The sequence below is a fragment of the Lactuca sativa genome, chromosome 9, assembly GCF_002870075.4.
Source record: "Lactuca sativa cultivar Salinas chromosome 9, Lsat_Salinas_v11, whole genome shotgun sequence".
Lineage (NCBI taxonomy): Eukaryota > Viridiplantae > Streptophyta > Magnoliopsida > Asterales > Asteraceae > Lactuca > Lactuca sativa.
The window spans coordinates 65,918,526-65,944,358 of record NC_056631.2 but is presented as its reverse complement, the minus strand read 5'-3'; the positions used below and the strand labels follow the sequence as shown (position 1 = coordinate 65,944,358).

Below are 25,833 nucleotides of genomic sequence, written 5' to 3'. Positions count from 1 at the left end.
GTTTAAGTATTTAGGAAGAATAAATCAAGGCCATGTATTTGTATTTCCTGGTCTTTAGGAAATAGTTGTTAGTTCCTATTTTTCTGCAAGTTTTTTCCTTTAAAGTGCATGGCATAATGCTCATTGTAGTCAGTCCTCTACTTTACAATTTCAATAAGAACGAAAAGCATTTTGCCTCAGATTATTCTTTCTCTATCTTTATTTTACATTGTTTTATAAATCAAGCTTGTGAAAAGCTAATTAATACCAACAAATGAATCTCTTAACACCAAAGTTGGTTCTTAACTAAATATTGATTGAAAATATATTACTTGCGCATAAAATTAGTTCTTTTACTAATGGTTTTCGAAATCCGTTTATAAAATCATTTATTAAAAGAAAAACTATTATAATTAAACAACTCAACCCAAATTTGCTCGAACTCGTTTTAACTTTTAAGTTAACCCATTATCCAATTCTTCACTTATCCATTTTACCACCTACTTTAATGGTACATTCACAAGCAATGTGCCTGAAGTTTAACCTAATTTGACTACAATTCCTTAGCTTAGGTTCGTCAATACAAATCAACCAACATTCACCCAGCAAAGTCAAAGTAGTTGCACCCCTGAATAAACACCATAAATGGACAACCTAAAAAATTTCCCAATATATACTTCATAACCTAACCAACAAATTTCCAAAAACACCCATCATAATCATTCTCATTCTCATTGCCATGGACACTTGTACAACTTTGGTCATTACATTACTAGCCATTACAGTTATAACAGTTAAATGTCAAATCACCACTCCATGCACTTTGTCCATGATCACAGGATTTACTCCATGTGTTAATTATTTAACAGGAAGTAGTGCAAATGGGCGATCACCAAGTGCGAGTTGTTGTGATGCAATGGAATCACTAATGACTACAAGTATGGATTGTACTTGTCTTATAGTTACGGGAAATGTTCCCTTTTCATTACCGAATCCAATCAACCAAGGATTAGCTATTTCTCTCCCACAAGCATGTAATTCTGAGAGCATGGCGTTACAGTGTAAAGGTAACAAGTTAAATGAATCGTGAACATTATTTTCTTTAATCTCAAATTGGTGCATGGACTTATGTTTCTCTTCTGTATTGCAGCTTCTGGTGTTTCCTTGCCACCTCAAGGTATTTTTAGACTATACTAAAAGTAAATGCATAGCGTACCAATCAGAGAAAAAACTAAAATATAACGACATGATTGCTATATGTTTTTCATGTAGAATGATGACAAAATGGACAAGTTATATTTGTGTCCATTTTGCTGAGTTTTACAAGTATTAATATAGTACTCGTTGGTACATAAACTAAACTATTAAAATAATAAGTTATTTTAATATAACAATTTAAGATGTTGTAAACAATCTTTATTTTTTTTTTACTAGTATTATAGACCCATTAGCTAATTTCAAGCTCGTTTATCTTTATTACCATATATGGGGATATTTCACCCATCACAAAAACTCCTTTTTACATCAACTTTGATGTTAAATGACTCCATTCAAACACAATTCTTATATTATTTCGATGTATATAAATAATAAAACACTTGATGTTACATTATATATTTAATCAACGCCCAACAAACGTGATGTATGATGCGATACATATCATGCACAGGCCCAATGTTATTTGCTCCTCCTCCGCCTAAAGCCATTGCACCTATCGCGGATTCTCCGGAATATCCACCGAGTCCAAGTGGTAAGAACTTAGATTTGGGTCTAAGAATATAGTAATCACTAATTGCATAACAAGTGGTATTGATATTATTCATTCATTACATGCTATTTTAGTTTTAGGAATGATTGCCATGACACCAACAGAAACGACTATGGAGGTATCTATAAATACGCTAGAGGCATCTGCACCTACACCGGTTACTCGTCTGGGCCCTAGAGTAACACCAAAGATCAGACCATTGGTTTCTACAGCTTTGGCATCGAACCCGTTGTCCATCTCATCGACTATTGTTTTACTAGTGATACTAGCAAACTACTATTTTTGAATTTTGTTAAAAAAAATTGTATGTGTAATGTGTGCCTTGAAGACATAGTTTTCATACATTGTGACATTGTGACATTTAACTTTTATTTTTGGTCTAATTATGAAAAAAAAAAAAGCCCAAAAATAATGGAAAGAAAAGTCAGAGTTTGTGAATTTGGTGATTCCAAAACATGTTTATTCTTTTACATTTCTATTTAATTTGTCGGTCCCATTTCAATTTGGAAGCCGAGATAACCAAATGTTTTTCTGTTTCAACACTCAACCAATAGATATTTTATCATAGACATGTTGTCATACAGATGATCCAGAGACAAGGTTGTCACTAAGAAAAATAATCTTTGATATAACAAACCGAAAACCATAAGTAAATTAATTTTTTAACAAACAACTCAATGTTTGTTGCATTCCGTAAGAATTGATAATTCACAGAGGTCGAGTGAAAAATTAAAGTAAAAAACCAATTCGAATCAAGACTTTGATATAACTCATCAAAGAAATTTCATTATAATAAACAAGTTATCTAATATTATTTCAAGTTTTAAAACACAATCATTTTATATATTATGTCTCATCCAAATAAAAACATCATTATCTAACATTCCCAATAACATTTACAAACGTTAATATTTCCAGGAAGTAGTCCTTCATGGAAACATTCTGCTGCAATATACGGATTATGCCTTTCCCCACAAGCATCCCAGCAGTCCACTGATACTCGAGGCCCATCACACCAATTCGGCTGCATCGGTATTAATTCAGAGCATGCTTTACGACCCATTGTTGGTGTCATCATTTCGACTGCAACATTAGGTAAAAGAGTACATATTAGGGCTTCAAACGCTTTTTGATAATTTCTTTTGAATTCTATAAATAATTAATGTGTTATATATTGTTAGAATCATAACGATTATGCATTTGAATGGATTATTAACATGTTTGACACAAATGATTAACCATGTTTTTACTTCACTAATTTGACCCATGAGAGATAATAATAACTCAAATCAATACCTGATAAGACGAGGGCTACGAGAAGCACCATATTAAACACACCAATTGCCATGTATCGTGCCATTATAAGCTCGTGGAATAAGAAACAAACAAATCAATTGAGCTAATTCGAATGAATATTGAAAATGTCTCAACGAATATATAATGAAATTTTAAATCTGGCAGGACAATTTTTAATTAATGATATTAAACGTATATTAATTTGTCAAAAACACACTTTTACGTTTCATTAATAAATTGTCCATATTTAAAGCAATTAAATCATGTTAAGAGTTTTCAATTAATGCAAACAAATCAGTTTTAGAATTTTCAGTTAACTCAATCATATCATTTAATATTTTTAATATTTGGATGAATTCAAGCAAAACACATTTTATGGATCTTAAAGAGCAAAAAGTTAACGACCAATGACACTAGAATACCACATGAAAAGAATTATTCAAAACAAGATGGTTCTAAAAATACGTAAGAAAAATAGGTGTTATTTCATCTATCGTACTTTGAGTTTTAGTTACGTATAGGAGATTTGGATTGATTTTGTAAAAAAAATAAATCGGTTTTCTTCTTGTAGTATTGTGACCCTACTCAAACATCGAAATTCGAAACCCTCAAAGCATCGACCTTTGTAGTTATAAGTATATTTTTAAAACATTTGCATGAAAAAAATGGGATCCTTATATTTATCGTAATAAAAAATGGCATATCGTAATTCAGTAATTTTTATAAAACAAGAAAAATAAAATGAAATCAATGAAAAATAGTTTCATCATTTACATTCCAAATCAATTTTTTTGATGAATTTACAAACCAAATGGAAACCATCAAACCAACAACCAAGTTATTTGAAAACTTCAATTTATTTTTAAACATTTTAGCAAGCAAAACACTTGTTGTGGATTAAGGTAGGGGTGTCAAATCGGACAGTCGTTTCGTGTTTTTATAACAAGACACAAAATTTTTCCCTGATCCGAACACAACACGATGTCGTGTTTTTTCTCAAACATGAAAACGACCCCAACTAAAAATCGACAAACACGACAACACAACAAAAATAACATTATATTATATATATATATATATATATATATATATATATATATATATATATATATATATATATATATATATATATATATATAGAGAGAGAGAGAGAGAGAGAGTTAGGTTCAAATGTATTTACTATCTATTGTGTGCCCGTATAATTGATTCTGGACCAATCATTTTAGTTATTTTAAGAAAGTAATTAATGCATATTAAATGCTGAAGATGTAATTAATACCTATTATATCTTCAACATGTAATATGCATTAATTACTTTCTTAAAATAACTAAAATGATTGGTCCAGAATCAGTCATACATGCACACAATAGATAGTGAAAACAAAATAACCTAACCCTATATATATATATATATATATATATATATATATATATATATATATATATATATATATATAGAGAGAGAGAGAGAGAGAGAGAGAGAGAGAATTACAAAAACAGCCAATTTTCTTAATTACTTTATAGAAAATAGCAAAAAAAACTCAATATTACAAAAATAACCATCAAAATCGCAGATGGATTAAGCTCATCTGCGATTTCCCTATTTGATTTGCGAATGTATAAGTCGGTAAAGCATGGACGCACATTATGAGTTGTACGTTCTCAGATGGTTTTTTTAGTTTTTTTCGATATAAATACCCTTACACTTGACTAAAATCACATACGAACTTAGTCCATCTGCGATTTCCTCTGAAGTTCGTCTACAATTTTAAGGTTTTTCGGTTTTTTTTAACGAAAGTACAAATGTTTAAAGCACTGATAAACAGTAGTTCAAATGGGGCGTACTAATCCGATTTAGAAAACGTGTGTTACCTTAGAGAGTGTATAAGCTCAGTAATATTGACATTACTCGGACTAAGAAACGACAATGGAGGTGTTAACTCGTTGAAGGAGAAGCCAGAAGATAAAAACATACATCTTGAGCATCATCAGTTTTTGGTGAATATTCATCTTTAAGAGCGAACACAACATGAACATCGTTATGTACATCATATTTTCATATATTGCTTTAATATCTTCTACACCTACTTTAATATCCTCATTTAAATCATCATTTGCATTAGAATCTTCAATTCTTAAAAAAAAACGAGGAAATAAAACAAAGGAATAGGGGATTCAGTAAATAAAATCTGCATGTGAATATGGTTGCTATCACAAAAGAATGTGATCTTGAGCTCTCTTTGAATTCATAAGGTATAACACCAAGGAAACCACCTCCGTCGTTGAACCAACCCCGTCGTCTTTGTTGCCAACTCTAATATTAGGTGAGCCGCCTCACCCCCAAATCAAAATTGAAATCAGATTGCCTCTACAAGATAGGGAAGTTCAACTTGATACTTAACTTTAGAGGAAAATATGGGGAAAATGAAATCAAAACTTCATCAGAGTTGGTTTCATGTTGCGTTCATCTCAACTCATCCCTCACCGTCAACTATCTTTTTTCTTTTTCTCGATTTCAATATCATTCACAAAACGGTTTCTGATTTGCTCATAGATGTTGAACCTATTTCACTCGTTTTGTCATTCTTCTTATATGGAATTAGTTGGTGGGTGTGGATTTCTAGTTTTATGTTTGAATTATCTGGTTCAATTTATGAATCAAAATATGAGTGTTAGCTAAAAAGAGAACGAAAAGAAATAAAAAAGTAGGGAGGGGTTCTTATTCTTTTATTTTAAATAATTAAAAGAAAAAAATAAAAGAAAAAGAATTAAGAAATGATAAAGAAGTCATTTCATGTAGCTTAGAAACTATTGATGCAAGTTTTAGAAATCAAATAGATTATTCATGCAAGTTTAGAAACCATAAAGAGCATTTGAATAAAAAAAATTATATGGACTAAAGTTGTAACTTTTTATAAACCATAGGGACTATTTATGTAATCTTTTAATTTTAATTCTCACTTTTTTTTAGTCTTTTATTTAGTTAAAAGTATCAAAAAAGGCTCATTGACAGAATTTGAAAAGATTTTAGACATCATAATTTTTAGAAAATGAAGAACCATTTTTATACAATTTTAGACCTCGTCCATAATTTTTAGAAAATAAAGAACCAATTTTTTACAATTTTAGACTTCATCCGTAATTTTTAGAAAACGAAGGACCAACTTTGCAGTTTTCGCAAATAAAAAAGAAAAAATAAAATAAAAAGCCTTCAAGTGTGGTGGCCGGTGGGTTCCTTCACTATCGCCTCCCTACTCTAGACTCTGGAGTCTCGACAATATCGCTGCACCTTGAATTTCATCATCTTTCTCGGCCTCTCACTCATCTGCACTAGTCTTTCCGCCTCTCAAGTTTCAGGTAAGTATAACCAAATTCATGTTTTTTCTAAATTGTTTGATCTAATTCTTCTGATGTATTGTATGTTTTTGTATATACCCTAAACTATCTAACCTAAGTTTTGGGGTTAATTTAGTTTTATATTATATGTGGTTTTTTTACTTTGTGAAATCTAGCCAAGCAATGGTTATCGTTCTATTGTTTTGTCTGAACATATGACAATACATTGAATTAATTTGATGTCTATAATGCTAAAAACAAAGGGGAAAAGACCTTGAACTCATTTGATGACTAAAAATGACAGTCTAATTTCAAATGTGAACCTGTTACACTGCTCTTATATTGACCTCAAATGACAATACATTGAATTACAACGGTGTCAATTTGCTTACAACCTTAAAACAGACTGCTTGCTATTCAATTCATAAATATATTTAACCCAAGCATAATAATGAAAATATTAGAAGAATTTTGGGCATGCTTTTATGGTGAAATTGTTGACTTGCTAATAGAAACTTGTAAATAAGTTTTATTTCAGTAGTAACTTAAATGGCATCTTGTTGAATATTGATTTCAGACTAGCAATAGCATACAATGGGATGGAAAGCAGCTCAGAAGCTCATACATCACTGGAAGATTTTGAGAGGAGATAATGTATAAGAATTAAGAAAACTTTTACTTTTTTGCTCATGTGTAAGTGTAAATGATTATTCTTTATTGCATTGCAGGTAATGATTATTAGGGGCAAAGATAGAGGGGAAAGTGGAACAGTTAAACGCGTGATTCGCTCCCAGAATCGTGTTATTGTTGAGGGAAAGAACTTGGTAAATAGTCTCCCAAATCCAATCCCAGTTTCTTTTATGTTTGCTAACAATGATTGTTAATGCATATATACATATTAGATATTACATAACCAAACTTTCAATCTGAATTTGGTGTTATTTGCAGGTAAAGAAGCATATAAAGCAAGGGCAAGGGCATGAAGGTGGGATTTTTACTGTAGAAGCTCCTCTACATGTCTCAAATGTTCAAATTGTCGATCCTGTGACAAAGTAGTAATATTTTTTACATTTTTTTTTTATTTCCATTTAACACTTGTGTAAGATGATGATGATATATATGTATTTTAAATTGTAGGCAGCCATGTAAGGTTGGGATAAGGTATCAAGAAGATGGAAGTAAAGTCAGAGTTTCAAGAGGCATAGGGGCATCAGGGTCAATCATCCCTCGTCCTGAAATTTTGAAAATTAGAGCTACTCCACGCCCAACAATTGGTAATATCTCATTTATTTTGTTGTTTATGTCATAAATCACAATAGCATTTCTTAGAATTTTTCTCATTGTGTTTTTAACAACAGCTGGTCCAAAGGATACTCCTATGGGGCTGGTGGTGGAGAAGACGTATGATGTGAAAACCGGGAAGGGCATGCCGGATCTTTAATCACCTCTCACTTTTTTTTTTTTTTTTTTTTTTTTTTAATTTTTTAATTTTTAATAAGATGTCAATTTTGGGATTTTGTTGGTTTACCAATAAATTCTCTTTGAAGATTCGAGTTCATGGGTTATAGAATGACATAATATCTTAATATTTTGCGAGAAATAGAAATTATATTTTTTAAAATTTTAAGGTTTTGGAGACTGTACATGTCCGAATGTGGTATGTGTTTGGGTGAAGTTGTTTTATCTTGGATTATATTGTTTCTTTAGTGTTTACATGGTTTAATATGCAGACATTTGATAAAATTATGATCTTATATGATACAATATAAATTTGAACGTTTGTTTTATATGTGTAGTGATTTGATAAAATTATGATTTTATATCATACAATATGAATTTGAATAGAGTGAAAAAAACACAATCAATCATAGAAATGACATTGTTATCCGATAAATATAACATACATAAACAAAACTCACTAAATTACAAATTAAATGATGAATGGAGTGCGATATACTTAAAATTTAAAAAAAAAGATATAAAAAATTAAAATATACAAATTGTTTATAAACTTCTAAAAAATTCTCTATATATAATATTGAAAGTTTTGTTTATAAATCTACCATCTCTATCTAAAATGAACAATTTTAATCATTATCTATTTCAAAATATAGTTAAGACAACATACAAATTGTCAAAATCTTTGATAGTTACTTGCATGAATGTTACCAGAATACGAGGTACCACTAATATGTATTTATGATGAATAAATGTGTGAACTTAACGTACATCTAATTAGTTATTTACTAAATTTATTTAGGACTCACACCGAAAGATGCATGAATAAGTGATTGTGTATATGTCGTATATTGTAGATTTTTTGTTTAAGAAATTAGTTATAACATAATGTTTTTTGGTTTTAGTATTGCTAAATATGACATTTATAAAACAACTAAAAAAACCGTATGAAAGATACATGAACAAGCCATTAATAAGCGATTGTGTATGTGCCATAAATTGCAGATTTTTTATTTAAGAAATTAATTACAACATAATATTTTTTGGTTTTAGTATTGCTAAATCTGACATTTATAAAACAACTAAAAAAAACCATATTAGTTGCTGACGACTATTTAATTTATTAACTTTTAATAATTAATTTTTTAAAGTTTTAACTGTTATCGAAAAACAACACGTTACTAATGAATCATATAAATTTTCTGAATTAAAATTTATATTTACAAATTCTAATTCTAATTAGATTACCATGTGTGTTAAAACTACACGGGCTAATAAGTATCTTTAATTACATCGATGGAAAAAATCCATTATACATTCTGATTTCTTAATAGACAAAAAGAGGGATACTTGTAAGAAGATCGATCTGCGTTCAAATCCTAAGGAAGAAAAAATGGTGCACAGTGGCTGCGTGGTCGTCTAAATATTTGGTATTACGTGGAGGCACTGTTCGGATACGATTAAAGAGATGACCCTCCGATGAACAACAGGTAAATAATTAGGGTTTTTTTTTGGTATTACGTGGAGACACACTTTAGTAATTTGACCATGAATAGGCTAATAAATGAAAAGATGGCCCAAAATACTGTCATGGGCCACGTTATAGTGGATCGGATCTGTGCACAGTTTTGGGTCCGCACTCTCATACCGACTAAAGGAGAAAAAAAAAACCCCAAACGGTATCATGTGATTCTGACCCGGTTTTCTGTTTCAATGGAATCGTCTTCGTGTCCCGTACGACATTTTTCTTCGTAAGATCTCCAGGGTAAAACCACCAGATTTTGATTCTGTAGAGCAGCAATACCAGTAGCAGTAGCAAGTTGTTCATATACTCTATAATGGAAATTGAGGAGGAAACAAGAACAATTCCTCAAGTTCTCTACGAGACTCGTCATCACGCGTCTAGACCTTACTCTCCAAATTACCCCCCTGTTCATCACCAGGTTCAGTTTCCTTAACAATGATCATTGTTTGTTAGTTCATGATTTTAATAAAAGTTTTCAAATTGGAATTTCAGCTAAATGAAGCCACTAAAGGAGGTTTCCTCAGGTTTCTTTCGGCGCAAGGTGCATTCCGATCTTTGCCTTTTCTCTTAACTGCATTTAGTAATTCAAATTGGCTGATTATGTAGTATTTGATTTACCTGCGTATCCATTGAAATCCTGATTGCTTCGCTGCACTTGGACTTTGGGCGTCATAGGAGTTGATTTTCAACTTCGAAATTGACGTGTAGTATAAACTTATTAATGAAGTTCTGCTAATTACATTCCACTTGATATTAACTACTTCATGTAGAATTATATAAGATGTACAGCAAGATTAAAAAACTAATTCTGCATTGATATGTGCTACGTTTGTAAAATCGATGCCTAGGTCCTTGTTGGGAACAGAGGGATCTGGTCATATAGGATCAAAATCATTCACACAACTTGAAGAACTCGTAGTTATTTTCTTTCTTTAATTGCTGAAAGGTCTTGAACTCACAACCACTTGGTTTAAGGGACTTGATAGGTATCGGTTTGTGCGAACTAGTTATTATTAGTAGTTTCTAGAAGGTTCCATTAGCATGCGTGTCTTTGGCCTTTTACCCCTATTGTAGACCACCAAGTTATTTTAGATAGTAGGCAAAACTAGAAAATATGTTATGTATTTCAGTATATCTCTGATGAAGTGAAAGGTTAGGATAAGCTGCTGTATAAATTATCTGTAGCAAGCACTTGGAAAACAACAGATTTGTCCATGTGTTGGAGATGAGTGATGGCACTATGGTGAGATGTGATTCTGTGGGATTATATCATTTTAATGGATAGAAGGGTCATGAAAGTAGCATTGCACTCTCTAGTTCCATTGCCAGTTATAATGCTTTATATTTAGATCAGATGAGAGATAATAAGTATGTTACGGTCTTGTGTTTTCTTTATCGTATTTTAGTCAACTTAGAAGCAATGAGACATGTATCACTATTTGTTCCTATCACTAAAGTCAAACTGATGTTTTCCATGCTGCAGCTTTTGTAGCTAAAAAATAATTACTGTAAACATATGAAAAGTTGATCTGTCACTGTCCCTTGCCAGTTATAATGCTTTATATTTAGATCAGAGGAGAGATAATAAGTTTATGTGTTATCTTACATGTGATGTGAGTTTCTCAAGATGATCTACAATGGATATGATTTTGCTTTTTTTTATTGGTTAAATATGATAACTATTCTCTTCTTATACCTTTATTGCTTCTACTATACCATGAAGGTCTGAATGAGTTTAGAGAAAAATGGGCCACAAGTAAATATCCACAGAAATTGAGCAAATGGATATCGATGTTTGTTTCGCCAAGTGGCGAACATGTGGCTATAGCAGTTGGAAACGAGATAACTATTCTACAGAGAGATGATAATTACCAAGAGCCTTGTGGGATATTCACTTGTAAGATTCCTAAATGCTTGTCATTATATCTTATAGTTTACTTTAATACCATTATTATATATATGATTGTGGATCTTTTCTCTTTCATAAAAGAGAGCTTAACGACACACGACTAATTAAGCTCTGTGAAACCAGGCAGCTACCCTATCACATACACGTTTGGAGCCTGGTCAGAAGATCATGGTGTTCTAGGAATTTTTGATAATACCGATACCCTTTATTTCATAAGAGCAAATGGTGAAGAGATAACCAGAATTACAAAGCAGCATTTAAAAGTGCCTTTGCCAATTATCAGTTTTGTTATTCATGACGATAAGGATGTGAAAAAGTCTTGTTTGTAAGTACTATGACTCTGTCTCAAAACTGAATCTCTAACCTAATTTAATATTACCAATTGTGTTCATTTACTTGCATGCTTGTTTGATTAATTTGTCAGTGTTATTATCATTTTGAATGTCTATGTTTCTTAAAGTGAACACATTTTCACAGGTGTACGTTTAGCATCCTTGCATCAGATGGTTCAGTTCATGAGATTGAGATTAGTCAGGACCCAAGTGCCTCCATTTCCACAACTAGCAGCTCAAATGTTGGTGCATTGTTACAAAAGCAATTCCCTCAAAACATTTCTTGTTGTGGGTCCCATCCAGATAACTCATTGTTTGCTGTAGTTAGTAGTGCTGTTAGCATCACATCAACCTCCAGCCTTAGCATTGGTAACATTCAATATCTGTCTTGAATCTTGATTGATTATTCCTGTTTATAACTGAGATTGAATTACAAAAATTGCTCATCTACTTTTTTTATCTCTTCCAGGACCTTACAGTATTACTCTTTGGCAATGGTGTAGACAATCAGGCTTACAGCAACTGGCTTCTGCTGAGTTTGAAGGTCTATATACCAAAACAAAAGGTTATACAGATCAAATGTCATGTCCAAAAGTTGTATTCTCACCACAAGGAGAATACATTGCTACACTGGATTTAAGAGGATGTTTAGTCATCTACAAGCTTGATGAAAAACACTTGCTTCCAGTAGTTCATTACAAACAAAAAAAAGACTTGACCAATATATTAGATTTCACTTGGTGGGCTGACCATATCCTTGTTGTTGCCACTAGGACTGGCAATATCACTATGATTGACATTCAAAGTGGTGTTAAAATCTTGGAAGATGATTCTGAATACGCTTTGCCTACTTTAGAAAGAGTAACACAGTTGTCAGGATGCATATTTATCCTAGAAAGCAAGAATTTTGAAGCTTCAGATTTGGTTCTTTTTGAGCCAGTAACCCTGGAAAAATACAAGCAGTTTGACTCTGCTAAATTGCAATGGAGCTTAATTTCATTTGCAAAAAGATCTGTTGAGGAACTATATGATATTTATATCAGCAGTCGACAGTTTCAGGCAGCATTAGAGTTAGCTGATCGTCATGGGTTGGATAAAGATGAAGTGTTGAAAGCACAGTGGTTGTGTTCTTTACAGGGAACTAGTGAAATTAATACATTACTTTCGCGTATTAAGGATCAAGATTTTGTACTTTCTGAGTGTTTAGATAGAGTTGGACAAACAGAAGATGCAGTCAGGACTTTACTTTCTTATGGACTCAATTTAACAAACCGTTGTAAATTTTCTGATGTGGAAGATGAAGAGGGTAGCCCAAGTTGGGATTTCCGGTTAGCAAGACTTAAAATGTTGCAGTTCAGAGACAGGCTGGAGACATTTCTTGGGATAAACAGGTAATAAGGCTATTCATTTCCCATAATTGCATCTTATTTTATTATCTGGTGCATAATCCTCTATATGTTTTGAGGGCTAAATGCATGAAATAACAACATGCTTTCATTTATTTGTGTACATTGCTATTTCTTGCATTTGTTGACTAGAACACATTGACTTAGCCTCTTTCAGATTTTCTGCACAAGATTACATCAAATTTCGCTCATTACCCATCCATGAAGCTGCTATTGCACTTGCAGAAAGTGGGAAACTTGGAGCTTTAAATCTTCTTTTCAAGCGCCATCCTTACTCAATATCTCCTTCCATGCTTGAAATTTTGTCTGCTATCCCTGAAACAGTCCCTGTTCAGACATATGCACAGCTTCTTCCTGGATCTTCCCCTCTTCAGGTTACTGTTCTTAGGGAAGAAGACTGGGTTGAATGTAAAAAGATGGTAAATTACATTAATACCCTCCCACAGAGTGACATCCAGATCAGAACCGAACCAATTGTGAAACAATTAACAGGATTCACATGGCCATCAAGAGACGAACTATCTACCTGGTACAAACATAGAGCTAGAGATATGGATACCCTAAGTGGACAGCTGGACAACTGTCTTTCTTTAATTGACTTTGCTTGCAGAAAGGGGATCAAAGAATTGGAAGATTTCCACAAGCTTATTTCTTATCTACACGAGCTTATTTACTCTGAGGATGATGATGATCATGATATGAATTTTAGCATGAGTCTGGTTACATGGGAACAGCTGTCTGACTATGAAAAGTTCAAGTTGATGCTTAAGGGGTACAATGAGGAAAATGTAATAAAAAAGCTACGAGATAGAGCAGTACCATTTATGGAGAAGCATCATGGTCCTAGCGCTGACGTGGCGGACACTGTTGATTCGTTTTTGGTTAGATGGATGAAAGAAGTTGCTATGGAGAATAAGATTGAAGTCTGTTTGGTTGTTATTGAAGAGGGGTGCTACTTTTTCAGAAATGAGGCTGAAGCAGTAGACTCTGCTCTTCGGTGTTTGTATTTCTTTACTGCAACTGATAAATGGAGTACCATGGGTTCAATGTTGTTTAAACTTCCACATTTGCATGGTGACTATTTTCACATATTTTGTAATTATTAGCATTTGCAATGTACATTGCCTTACTTTGGTTGGGCAGGTTCTGAAGTGGATGACCTCAAAAAGCGGCTTAAACTTGCAGAAGGTCATGTTGAGGCTGGAAGGCTTTTGGCTTTTTACCAGGTATTCATTCTGTTCCACCACTATTAGAACATGAAACCATTTCTTGCACCAAAATGCTGTAATATATTGGTGCAAAAAGTGTTTCATCTCCAACCCTTACACCATTTTCAACACCAAAAGGAATATTCTCTAGGTATATATATTTTTTTTCTAACTTATATATTGATTTTCAAGAATATCCTTATAGTTATTAGCTTTTTACATCTTTTTTTTTATTACTATAGTTTTATAAATTATATTATCAGGAAATTATAAACAAAATATATTATTCGCATGTAATTAATTTAGGATTATCATATCATTAAAACAACCATTTTATTAAACAAAAAACAATTACATTCAACACATATCTATATTAATATTACACATGCATTTATAAAAGTATTATACATGTATTTAAGAAATAGTTCTACATCTATCAAAAGGTATTATTTTTTTTTTAAAAAAATGAATAAATTTAATATATATCATCAGTTAATGTGTCGATTTTACATATAATATAATATTCCAAAGTAACAAGTATTACATATAAAATATCATTATACAAATAAACTAGAAATGCATAAAATTCTAAGTCAAAGGACCAAATTGTACTAAGAAATTTTACACCAAATTTGGTGTTGGGTTGGAGATGGCCTTATAAACAGATTAAAAGCATCAATTTAGGTTCAAAAGAACCTTTATTTTTTCTTTATTGAAGATTATTTTAGATATATGAAGCCAATTGCATTTCATTTATTAAGTTATTTTTATCTAAAGGTTCCAAAGCCAATTGCTTTCTTCCTGGAGGCACAATCAGATAGCAAAAGTGTGAAACAGATTCTTCGCCTTATACTTTCAAAGTTTATTCGTCGCCAGCCTGGCAGAACAGATAATGATTGGGCAAATATGTGGCGAGATTTCCAGTCCCTACAAGAAAAGGCATTTCCTTTTGTGGATTTAGAATACATGTTGATGGAGTTTTGCAGGGGGTTACTAAAAGCTGGGAAGTTCTCTCTTGCTAGAAACTATCTAAAAGGCTCTGGTTCACTTGTGTTGCCAACAGATAAAGCTGAAAATATCGTCATTTTGGCAGCAAGAGAGTACTTTTTCTCAGCATCAAGTCTATCTAGCTCAGAAGTAAGTCGCGTTTGCTCCATTCTTTTTTATCAGGGTTTATTGCAAGAAATAGCAAACATACTTTTATGTATTTATTGTAATCCATCCCACTTTCATTTCTTTCTGCTATAGCATTGTGCTTTGAAAAATCTACCCAGTTGGGTATTTCTTGAATAATTCTATTATATGAAATACAAAATTGTGGGACTTGTTTCAGATCTGGAAGGCGAAGGAATGTCTAGATATTCTTCCAAGCAGTAGAAACGTAATGATAGAGTCAGACATCATTGAAGCCCTAACAGTGAAACTCCCAAGATTAGGAGTACACATTCTACCATTACAATATCGCCAAATCAAAGACCCAATGGAAATAATCAAATTAGCAATCACAAGCCAAACCGGAGCCTACCTCAACATCAACGAGCTCATTGAAATCGCCAAACTTCTCGGCCTCAACTCACAAGATGAAATCTCATCCGTTCAAGAAGCTATTGCTAGAGAAGCAGCAGTTGCAGGAGACCTTCAACTTGCTTTCGATTTATGTCTTGTCATGGCCAAAAAAGGACACGGCCCCGTTTGGGATTTATGCACTGCACTTGCAAGAGGGCCCGCACTTGAAAACATGGATATAAATTCCCGAAAGCAACTCCTAGGGTTTGCTTTGAGCCACTGTGATAAAGACTCGATTGGTGAACTTTTACACGCATGGAAAGATCTCGATATGCAAAGCCAATGTGAAAAGATATCCATGTTGACCGGAGACCACCCCCCAGTTGACCAAGTTGAAGTAACAGATTTCAGCAGCATAAAAAAGACACTCTCTGATGTATCTGACTACGATTCCGATTCCGATTCTATGCTCAGAGAAAACGGTAAAATTTCATCTTTTTTGGGTTCATGGCTCCCGTGGTTGCTTGAGGTGAGTCGAGAAGGGGATAATGGTAAAAGGTTTGTTTCCGGAAGCTTCCGGGTGAGTGTTGGAATGCGAGCAATGGCGACTGTTGTGTCATGGTTGGGAAGGAATGATTTTTGTCCTAAGGATGATTTGATTGGTTCTTTGGCGGAATTGATTATGGAGCCACCTGTTACGGAAGAGGAAGATGTTTTAGGGTGTGCGTTTTTGTTGAATTTGAATGATGCGTTTTATGGTGTGCAAATCATTGAAGAACAGGTGAAGTCAAGAGAAGATTATGAGGAGATATGTAGTATGATGAATTTGGGGATGATTTATAGTTTGCTGCATAACTCTGGTGCTGAGTGTGAGGGTCCTGCTGAGCGGAGGGAATTGCTGTTAAGAAAGTTCCAGGAGAAATACTCTTCGCTAAGTTCAGGTAATTCTTATATAACCATTTTCTTTTTAGGGTTAAATGCTAATAATAGCAATGTACTTTCATTTATTTGTGTATTATGTAGCATCCTGTTTTCATTTCTTTCTATTACAGCGTTGTACTTCCAATTGTTTTTTTTTTTTTTATTAAGGTGTTTTCGTTTGAAATTATTATCTAGTTATCTAATCATGCATTTAGTTCTTTCCAAATACACTGTTGTAATAGGAAGGAATGAAAGTAAGATGCTATAATAAACAAATCAACAGAAGTACTTTTCTGTTTCATGCATTTAATCCTTCTTTTTATGCTCTTGAAAGTTTTCTTTGAAAAAATTGATGCAAGTGAACTATCAGTCTTCTGCTATTTACATTTTACACCCTTATTTTGAATGTAGATGAACGCAACAAAATTGACCAAGCACAGTCGTCATTTTGGAGAGAATGGAAATTGAAATTAGAGGAACAAAAGCGAGTGGCTGATCACACAAGAGCAATTGAGCAAATTGTTCCTGGTATTGAAACATCACGCTTTCTATCTGGAGACATCAACTATATGGAGAGTGTGATTTTCTCCTTCGTTGAGACAGTAAAAACTGAAAAAAAGAGAATCCTCAAAGATGTCATGAAATTAGCTTCGGATTATGGCTTAGATCAAACCAAGGTATGCCACTGTCTCTGCTATATATATTGCACAAAATACAGAAACACTTTTATTTTCACCAATCGAGTAGTTTTCTGTAGCGATTATATTTAAACCATTATACTTTTTTTTTACTGTTTATTATTTGTTAAACAATGTTCTCATCCTCATGTCCTTCAAATTCAGGTATTACTAAAATTCCTTTCTTCAACTCTTCTCTCTGAAATCTGGACAATCGATGACATCAAATCCGAGCTTTCACAATTCGAAACCAAAATCCTCCTCAATCACCCCGAAGACATCTTCAAAACAATCTCCTTATCAATATACCCTGAAATCAATGGCCAAAACAAAGAACGCCTCTCATACATCTACCACCTCCTCTCCATTACCTTCCCAATAATCGAACAAAAAAACAAACTATTTGACACCATCGCCACAGATCCATCACACCTATCCATCAACGAGCTCGATAACTTCTACACCCTCATGGAACAAGAATGCAGTAAACTTTCATTCATCAAAGACCTCAACTTCAAAAACATCGCAAATTTAAACGGCCCAAATTTAGGATGTGTTACAAATGAAGTATACGCGCATGTCAACGAAGATACAGTTGAACAATTAGCAGACACAATGAAGACACTCACGGGAATTTATAAAGATCATGTCCCTGAGGGTTTGATCCCGTGGCCATATGTATACGGATACTACGTGTCAACTTCGTTGACTTTCTTGGAAAACAGCGCAAAGTCAAACCATCATTTTCAAACACCCGAAAACCTTCGCTTCTTCATTAACGACCTCGAGCTTACATATGATAAATGCAAAAAGTACATCAAACTTATCGCGTACCCTGGTGCTTCTGTGATGGGTATAATGAAGAAGTTTTTCAAGATAACTCCATCTTTGAACGATGGGTTTGATCATTTATCTCATGATTCAAAATGGAAAGAGGATTTGCTTCTTCTTGTGAATTTCTGGCTCAGATTGATCGATGATTTGAAGACGTTTGTTTCCTCGAATGATCTCGAAGCGAAATTCTCTCCCGATTGTGTCTTGATTTGTCTTGAATCGTTTGTCGAATTGGTAAAAGACGAAAGTATCCCTACAAGCAACGGATGGGCGGCTACTTTTTCGTATATTAACTTCGGTCTCGTGGGCGATGTGTACACGGAGATTCTCACTTTTTGCAGATCGATGATGTTTTCCGGGTGTCGATTTAAAACAATCGCTTGTGTTTATCACGCGGCGATTTCAAAGTTTCCACCCGACACGAATTTGTCGGATGAGATTCGAAGGCATTATGAGAACATCATGGGTTTGTCGCGTCTTTATTTAAGAATCTTGGAGACGATTTTAAAGGATTTGGCTCGTGGGTCCCTCGACCACCAAAATTTATATCATGTGTTGTCAAGTTTAAGCGAATTGGAGGGCGATTTGGACGAGTTGAAGAAGGTTAGAATTGTAATTTGGGAGCGACTTGCGGAATTTTCCGATAACATGGAAATCCCGAGTCATATTCGTGTTCATATGCTCGAAGTTATGCAATTCATAACATCAAGTTCTTTTTCCACCGAGCTTCAAGAAAATGTCGTCCCGTGGGATGGGTGGGGTAATATGGGAATATCAAGTTCAAATACACCGAGGGTAACCGATTCATCAAACCGATTTACACATACTTTAATCGCTCTTAAATCATCACAATTACTATCAACAATCTCACCGACCCTCGAGGTATCTCCAAACGACCTCTCGACTATCGATTCCGCGGTTTCTTGTTTCTTGAATTTATCTGAACATGCGGTTTTGCGACCCCATGTCAATGTTTTGATGTCGGTGTTAGGAGAATGGGAAGGGCTTTTTGGTAAATTGAGCGTGAAAGAGGACGTTAAAAACCCGCCCCCTGAGACCCCCGTAAATGATTGGGGAAACGACGATTGGGATGAAGGATGGGAAGTAGAAGAAGATTTAGTCGAGAGAGAAACGAAAAAAGACGATAATACCCTTACGGTTCACGCTTTACACTCATGTTGGGCGGAGATTTTCAAGAAACTCATATCTTTGTCTCAATCCAAAGACATTTTAAAAATCATCGACGATTCGAAACCTAAACAAAACGGGGTTTTGGTGAACGAGGATTCCGCTTGTGAGTTGACACAGTCTTTACTCAAAATGGATTGCTATTTAGCGCTTAAGGTTGCGGTTTTACTTCCTTATGAGAAGTTACATTTGGAGTGTTTAACCGTGGTTGAGGATAAACTAAAGGAGGGTAACATTCCAACCACGGTTTTAACCGATTACGAGGTGTTCATTTCTTTGTTGGCTTCCGGATTGGTATCGACTATAATAACGAAACCATGTTATGGGAATATTTTCTCGTATTTGAATTATATGGTTGGGAGTTTATCTCGGAAGCTTCAAGAAGCGGATTTTTTGGTGTTTAGAAGAGTTCTTTTACCATGTTATTTATCGGAGCTTGTGAAGGGAAATCAGGTAATGTTAGCGGGATTAGTTGTGACAAAGATTATGCATACCAATGCTTCTCTTGGGTTGATTAATGTGGCTGAAGATAGTCTTAGGAAGTACTTGGAAAATCAGCTTCAAGTTTTAAGTCTCACGGGGTTTGAATTCGATTGTGAACCACTTGTGAATACGGTTGCCGAATTGAGTGGAAAGTTGGAGAATTTGATCAAATCTGCTGTGGAGCTGTTGAGTTAATTAATATGATATCATATTTTGATGTGTAGATATATTATTTAATATATGTTTGGATTTTGAGGGGATTGCAGTTACTTCAGTTTCTTGGATACAAAATGCGTATCAGTAGGAATATATTTCATAATATATCATTAGATTGTATACTCATTTTGTTAATGTGAAAGATAATGAATGAACTATGATGTCATCATAAATATTTCGAAACAAAAGAAAGGACAGAAGTAAATTCAAATCCCATCAACTAAGAACAACTGGAAGATCAAAGAGCAATTAACATTGTAACGATGAGATGGTGAAGTTAATAAACGAGATCATTACTGCGACTTGGAAGGATATATAATCAGCTTCAAACATATAATTTCACAATAAGCGTACCTTAATAAAATTACCTTATACATCTGACAGTTTTTCAATCTCAGAAATGTTGATGTAGACAAAAAAAAAGTATATTGCATAAAGTTACTATGTTTTGATTTTCTTTTTCGATTTTGTTATTGTTCTTTTTTGCATCTGATTTTTTCAATTTGTTTCAATCTTGTTGTCTATTTATCCAGATTGTCGGTTGAAGTGATATTTTTTAATGACATGTCACTATTTTGTAACATCTCTTGGTTGTCAAAATTGAAAAAAAAAAAAACAAAAACAAAAACAAAAAACAAAAAAACAAAATATAGTTTTTTGTGATATCCAAAATATAGTGACTTTTATACAATTTGGTTTCATCATAAAAATAGTGAAAACTTCAACAAAATAAATCATCTGGTCCATTTTGAAGTTAGGCAATATACATATCGTCTAGATTAGGGTCTTCGTATGTATATTGTGTTGATTGTTACAATGTGATACTAATAACTAACTAATTTTTATATACAACCCTTTGATGCATCTTGATTTTTGTAGCCCAAATTTTTTTCCCATCCATGTCATTGTCTTGTTGGAGGAGATCTCTCGAAAAGTATTTAGTGCGCATTTCGGTCAACTCTTCATCATCTTCCTTTGGCTAAGCGGCATGTATTTTCACGGTGCTCGTTTTTCCAATTATGAAACATGACTAAGTGATCCGACTCACATTAGGCCTAGTGCCCAAGTGGTTTGGCCGATAGTGGGCCAATAAATTTTTGAATGGTGATCTCTCGAAACGGTTGATTGATTGTATGAAATAGCTCACCATAGTTACACCATAATATTCACAAGTATAGATATGCTTGTGAACATGTTGATCTAGAATAAAGAAAATAATAAGTTAATTATTCATCCAAACACAAAATTAGGTGCAAGCTATAACCATAAAACCCAATATGAACTAGATTTGAAATAGTTAAAAATAGAGAAGAAATTGAACTAAATAATCGAGTTAAACAATTATGCCATTCTAAATGACAGACTATCCCTTTAACCAAGGTTCTAAGGTACAAGACAAAAATACCTTCACCTAGGTATCTTATTACAGAAAGGCAAACAAAATCAAACTAAATGCTTCTTTCTTCTAGTATACTCTAAATGACTTACTAAGGTGTAGGGCTGTCAAAATTGTACCACGAAAAACCAACCAACATACTACCAACCGAACCAAGAAAGTTAGCAGCCAACATATTTGGTAGCCAACATGTTTGGTTGGTAGTACCATACCAATTGAACAATCTTGGTACGGTAATGGTATAAATTTTTTAATACCATGATAATACGGTACCAACCAATTTATATATATATATATATATATATATATATATATATATATATATATATATATATATATATATATATATATATATATATATATATATATAAACGAAATCGCATATTTTAGTTGTCAATTGTGTTTAGTGTTTTAAGAATATTATATTTGGTTACATTAATCGATAATTATTACCACATTAAAACACAAAATCAAAACTTTACTTTAACATTACATCAATAGAATTCTTTTATAAATTAAAACAACTATGTAACTAACTTCTTTAGTAAACGTCAAAATTATCCGATGTATTTGTTTGTTTTAAAATCTTACAATAGAAAATTAAAATACGTCGATATATAACATTACCAATTTGTACCAACCAAATTTATTGGTAACCAAATATATTGGTACCAAGTATACTTGGTATGGTACTGGTAGGAAATTTTTGTATACCAATTATAGTTAGTACGATATACGGTTTAAGGAAAAACAAATTGATACCGTACCAATTCCATCCTACTAAGGTGCATCAGCAAAATACTCTCATCGTTTGAACTTTATTTTTATCTACATGTAGAGCAACAAGGGAAACCAAGATACATCAAATGATTGGTTGTACATAAGGATTAGTTAAGTCATTATTATCACACCTGTAACAATCAACACACTACACGAAGGCTCTAGCCTAGGTGACGTGTATATTGTCTAACTAACATTAAAAAAGTATATTGATGATTAGTTTTGTTGATTTAGACTCATTATTTTGTTTAATTTTTGAGGTGTTAGAGAGCGTGTATTTGCATCGTGTACATTTGCAAAGAAGTCACGGTTTATGGTGGTTAGAAACTAACTAGCAAACTAAAAATACATCACTTATATCAACTCCATTATTATATTAAACACTGCAAAAACAATCCCAACAAATAAAAGTAAAACACACACCACCCCTGACCTTTAATGGATTCATCTATCTTTCCCAACATTAAAAGTTAAAACTTAGAACCATATCCACTTACAATGTTTATTTGCTATTTTTCACTCCATAATACAAAAAAAAAAAAAAAAAAAAAAAAAAAAAAAAACCTCCTCCAACATCAACAAACATCATCACAATATACAAAACAATCCCAAAGCCAGATTAATAATATCAGGAAGCAGTCTCTGCAGTCCTGTATATTGTAATTTCCTGCTGCTTGAAATACCTGCGATCTTCTTCATCAACAAGCACCAGATTCAAATAATACTTCACACTAAATTTGTTGTTAATATTCTTATGCGTTGGTGTCAGTTCATATGGGCTTAAAAACAGCCTGATTGGTATCGATTCACCTGGCAACATTATATATATATAATTTTATTAATCAACTCAAACTCAAATCATCTGAAAATTACTAAACAAATAATATATTAATAATACCTCTAACAGGAGCACCATCCATCAACTCAAACTTTGCTAGGGTTTCTGTCTCTACATGAGTGTTTGCCCCTGAACCAGTTGATTCCCTTCGCCTTATCTCAAGATCCATGTTTTTTAACTTTATTCTAACAAGTAGAAAATATATCTTCCCGATGATTACGTCTTTTAAATGATACCTGGATATTATTTATTATTTATAAAAACAGATATCTGTTAATCAAAAAGACGTATGTATAAAACGGAATCACAAAGGAATGGAATGAGTCATTAAATGGAAAAGAATTTATTTTATAAAATTCTTGTTAATTAAGCCACTTACTTGCTCTTGTTATACTCAAACTCAATATGAAGACAGTCTTCTATTCCAACTTCCATCTAAAAAACCAACATGCATAAAGGCCAAACTTGTCAATTACAACTCACATTATTATCTATACAATCATATTCCCTAATATATATATAAATTTAAAAATCAAATATGAGATATGATGGCAGGTTAATGACCTTAATGCTGTTGTTGATTGATGGAGGAGGGCTATAATTGCGAACCTGAAAACACACACACACACACACATATAATTATAAATAAGCCAACACTAAAAAGAAATCATAACAATATTGAGATTAAAAAAAAAAAAAAAATCTTACCACAAAATCTTGGTATTCTGTTATGTTGCTATAGCCCCGACTGATAGTTACCTTTAGAACATACCTGAGAGCATATATTAAATGTGAATGTTTTAAAAAAAAATGAGTACTTTTTATATGCAATTATGATCATGGTTTGATGTTTTTTTGTAATTTATTTGAGAATTTAGATATAAGATGGTGTTTACCTAAGTCGCACATTGACACCGTTGTATGTCTCATAAGGCATTTCAACTGAAGAAAATTCAAAAGGAAATGTTTTCCTTTCATATATTTCACCAGGAACATCCAGTTCACGAACTACATAACAAAGGGTAAGATAGTAAATTACTAATGATGTTGAATTATCAATTAGCAATGAAAAAAACAACATAAAAAGTTGTTATGTCATCAGAAATATGGAAAAGTTAGCCTCCAAAAAAATGGACTTACCAAGAGAGGTAAAGTCATAGAAGTTGCCTCTGTCAAAATAAATTTCTGCAAACAGAAATAAAATACCAAAATATTATTAACATTGATTTGCATGACAATTTCTCCTAAAATTAAGTAGAAAACTCACCAATTTGACCAAGGAGTTCTATTTTAATGCCATTATGTTCAACCTTCTTCCCTTGCACTGGGTCTACAGATATCTGCAAAAAGGGCAAATAAGTAAATTCAACTTGTTTCAATCACTAGCTAGCATGTAGGGGGTTTATTATCCAACAAAATTACAAAACCATCAATAAATACCACTCCAGCAATGCTTTCTTGACTTTGGAAAAGAGGCACCATTGATATCTGACCATTTTCCTTCTTCAAAGGAACCTGATGATGAATTAGTAAAGAAGCATTATTATAGAAGGACAAAGTATTGATATACTAAACAATAATCATCTATCTAGAATGAGAACAATAAGAATAGCATACCTGTTTGCGAGTTTTCACATCATTAAGTGTAACTGAAATATTACAAGAAGGCTTGAAAGCTCCTAAAATATAATTCTGATTAAGAAAAAATCGAGGGAAGCAAGTCATATTCCATTGCAATAAGAAATGATGTAGTGCAGATTACAGAAACAACAATCAAGGTTTAGCTAAGCTGTTACCATTCCGCCAAAAATCGATTCTCACCCCCAAAATCTTTCCTTAAACTCTCTGTTAAAACCTAAAAGCAATTACAGTGTGTCATTCCACCAAATTCAAATAACAAAATCAATAATATAAGCTGTTAATCAGCCGTCGTAACACATTACATGCCATTTGAACAAATCAAAAGCCTAATTGATTAAGATTGTAAAAAATTCAAAAAGTTTTCTCCACTCTCCGTTCGAAAACCTAAATTTCTCCTGTATCTAGTGAAAAGGCAATTGGGCTGAAGGATATAAGCATACAAAAGTAAGGAAGAAGGAGAATACCTCACCGGAACGGTGGTCGGAGAAAACGGTTGCCGGATCTGTGCAATGCGGAAGTGATCTGGTGAGTTGATTTATGGCAGAAAAAGAAAAAAAGAAACAAGTAGACAGATGGCTGTCGCCACCAGTTCCCACAGCGGTGCGTGTATGTTACGAATGCGGGCGCGTTTGATCTGATTAGACCCATTGGATCAACATCATTTTGAGGCCCGTTGGACCAATATGATTTTGAAGTCCATTTGACCGATATGACTTGGTGATGTTATTGGTTTATTGGCTTATTGCTTTTCATCCCCGTAAGATCTTCGTGTCTAGTTACAGATCTTGGTTCTCGAGCATCGGGGTTGTCGGTTAGTTCCTGGATTGAAACCTTGCATCCCTAATAGAAAGAACCATCATTATGGTCATCCTAGGGCTTATGTTTAAGAAGCATACTCTAACAATAGAGTTGAGAGATCGAGTAGGTAAATATATGTGTGCATTAAGTGGTAGCATGATGAGAGTATATGACTATACTTGGGTTTTCCTTGCTTTGCTATGATTGAGGTTGATATAGGGTTCATTGAGGTAGATATATAAAACTATAAAGTAAAGAGGCATTTGTGGATTATTGATATGTTTGAAAACCATAGTGCAGTTATAAAGAGACAGTTTTGTATGTAAAAATTGTATTGT

At 33.1% G+C, this 25,833-nt stretch overlaps 4 protein-coding genes across 5 annotated transcripts; 3 read left to right on the top strand and 1 right to left on the bottom strand.

The window, feature by feature from the left end:
• Window positions 1–699: 699 nt before the first annotated feature.
• LOC111920443 (non-specific lipid transfer protein GPI-anchored 16) lies at window positions 700–2,203 on the top strand. Its single transcript, XM_023916026.3, has 4 exons — window positions 700–1,046; window positions 1,130–1,156; window positions 1,649–1,729; window positions 1,822–2,203. The coding sequence occupies exons 1-4, from the start codon at window positions 719–721 to the stop codon at window positions 2,031–2,033; spliced, it is 648 nt and encodes a 215-aa protein (XP_023771794.1). The 5' UTR covers window positions 700–718; the 3' UTR covers window positions 2,034–2,203.
• Window positions 2,204–6,247: 4,044 nt separating this feature from the next.
• On the top strand, window positions 6,248–8,072 carry LOC111920409 (uncharacterized). Its single transcript, XM_023915992.3, has 6 exons — window positions 6,248–6,400; window positions 6,957–7,033; window positions 7,108–7,203; window positions 7,328–7,431; window positions 7,517–7,653; window positions 7,738–8,072. The coding sequence occupies exons 2-6, from the start codon at window positions 6,974–6,976 to the stop codon at window positions 7,818–7,820; spliced, it is 480 nt and encodes a 159-aa protein (XP_023771760.1). The 5' UTR covers window positions 6,248–6,400; window positions 6,957–6,973; the 3' UTR covers window positions 7,821–8,072.
• Window positions 8,073–9,508: 1,436 nt separating this feature from the next.
• Window positions 9,509–20,168, top strand: LOC111920408 (MAG2-interacting protein 2). Its single transcript, XM_023915991.3, has 12 exons — window positions 9,509–9,780; window positions 9,855–9,903; window positions 11,086–11,259; window positions 11,395–11,596; window positions 11,749–11,972; window positions 12,073–12,994; window positions 13,167–14,083; window positions 14,153–14,235; window positions 14,995–15,354; window positions 15,551–16,664; window positions 17,056–17,321; window positions 17,487–20,168. The coding sequence occupies exons 1-12, from the start codon at window positions 9,676–9,678 to the stop codon at window positions 20,019–20,021; spliced, it is 6,951 nt and encodes a 2,316-aa protein (XP_023771759.1). The 5' UTR covers window positions 9,509–9,675; the 3' UTR covers window positions 20,022–20,168.
• Window positions 20,169–22,572: 2,404 nt separating this feature from the next.
• Window positions 22,573–25,311, bottom strand: LOC111920407 (vacuolar protein sorting-associated protein 26A). 2 transcript variants are annotated; one of them, XM_023915989.3, is made up of 12 exons: window positions 25,162–25,311; window positions 24,853–24,911; window positions 24,674–24,748; window positions 24,497–24,571; window positions 24,324–24,396; window positions 24,197–24,241; window positions 23,953–24,064; window positions 23,765–23,828; window positions 23,621–23,665; window positions 23,436–23,491; window positions 23,117–23,292; window positions 22,573–23,028 (listed from the first exon to the last, which is right to left on the bottom strand). In XM_023915989.3, the coding sequence occupies exons 2-12, from the start codon at window positions 24,853–24,855 to the stop codon at window positions 22,847–22,849; spliced, it is 906 nt and encodes a 301-aa protein (XP_023771757.1). In that variant the 5' UTR covers window positions 24,856–24,911; window positions 25,162–25,311; the 3' UTR covers window positions 22,573–22,846. The 2 variants fall into 2 exon arrangements, with proteins under 2 accessions (XP_023771757.1, XP_023771758.1); XM_023915990.3 differs by having other exon boundaries at window positions 25,167–25,289.
• Window positions 25,312–25,833: the final 522 nt, after the last annotated feature.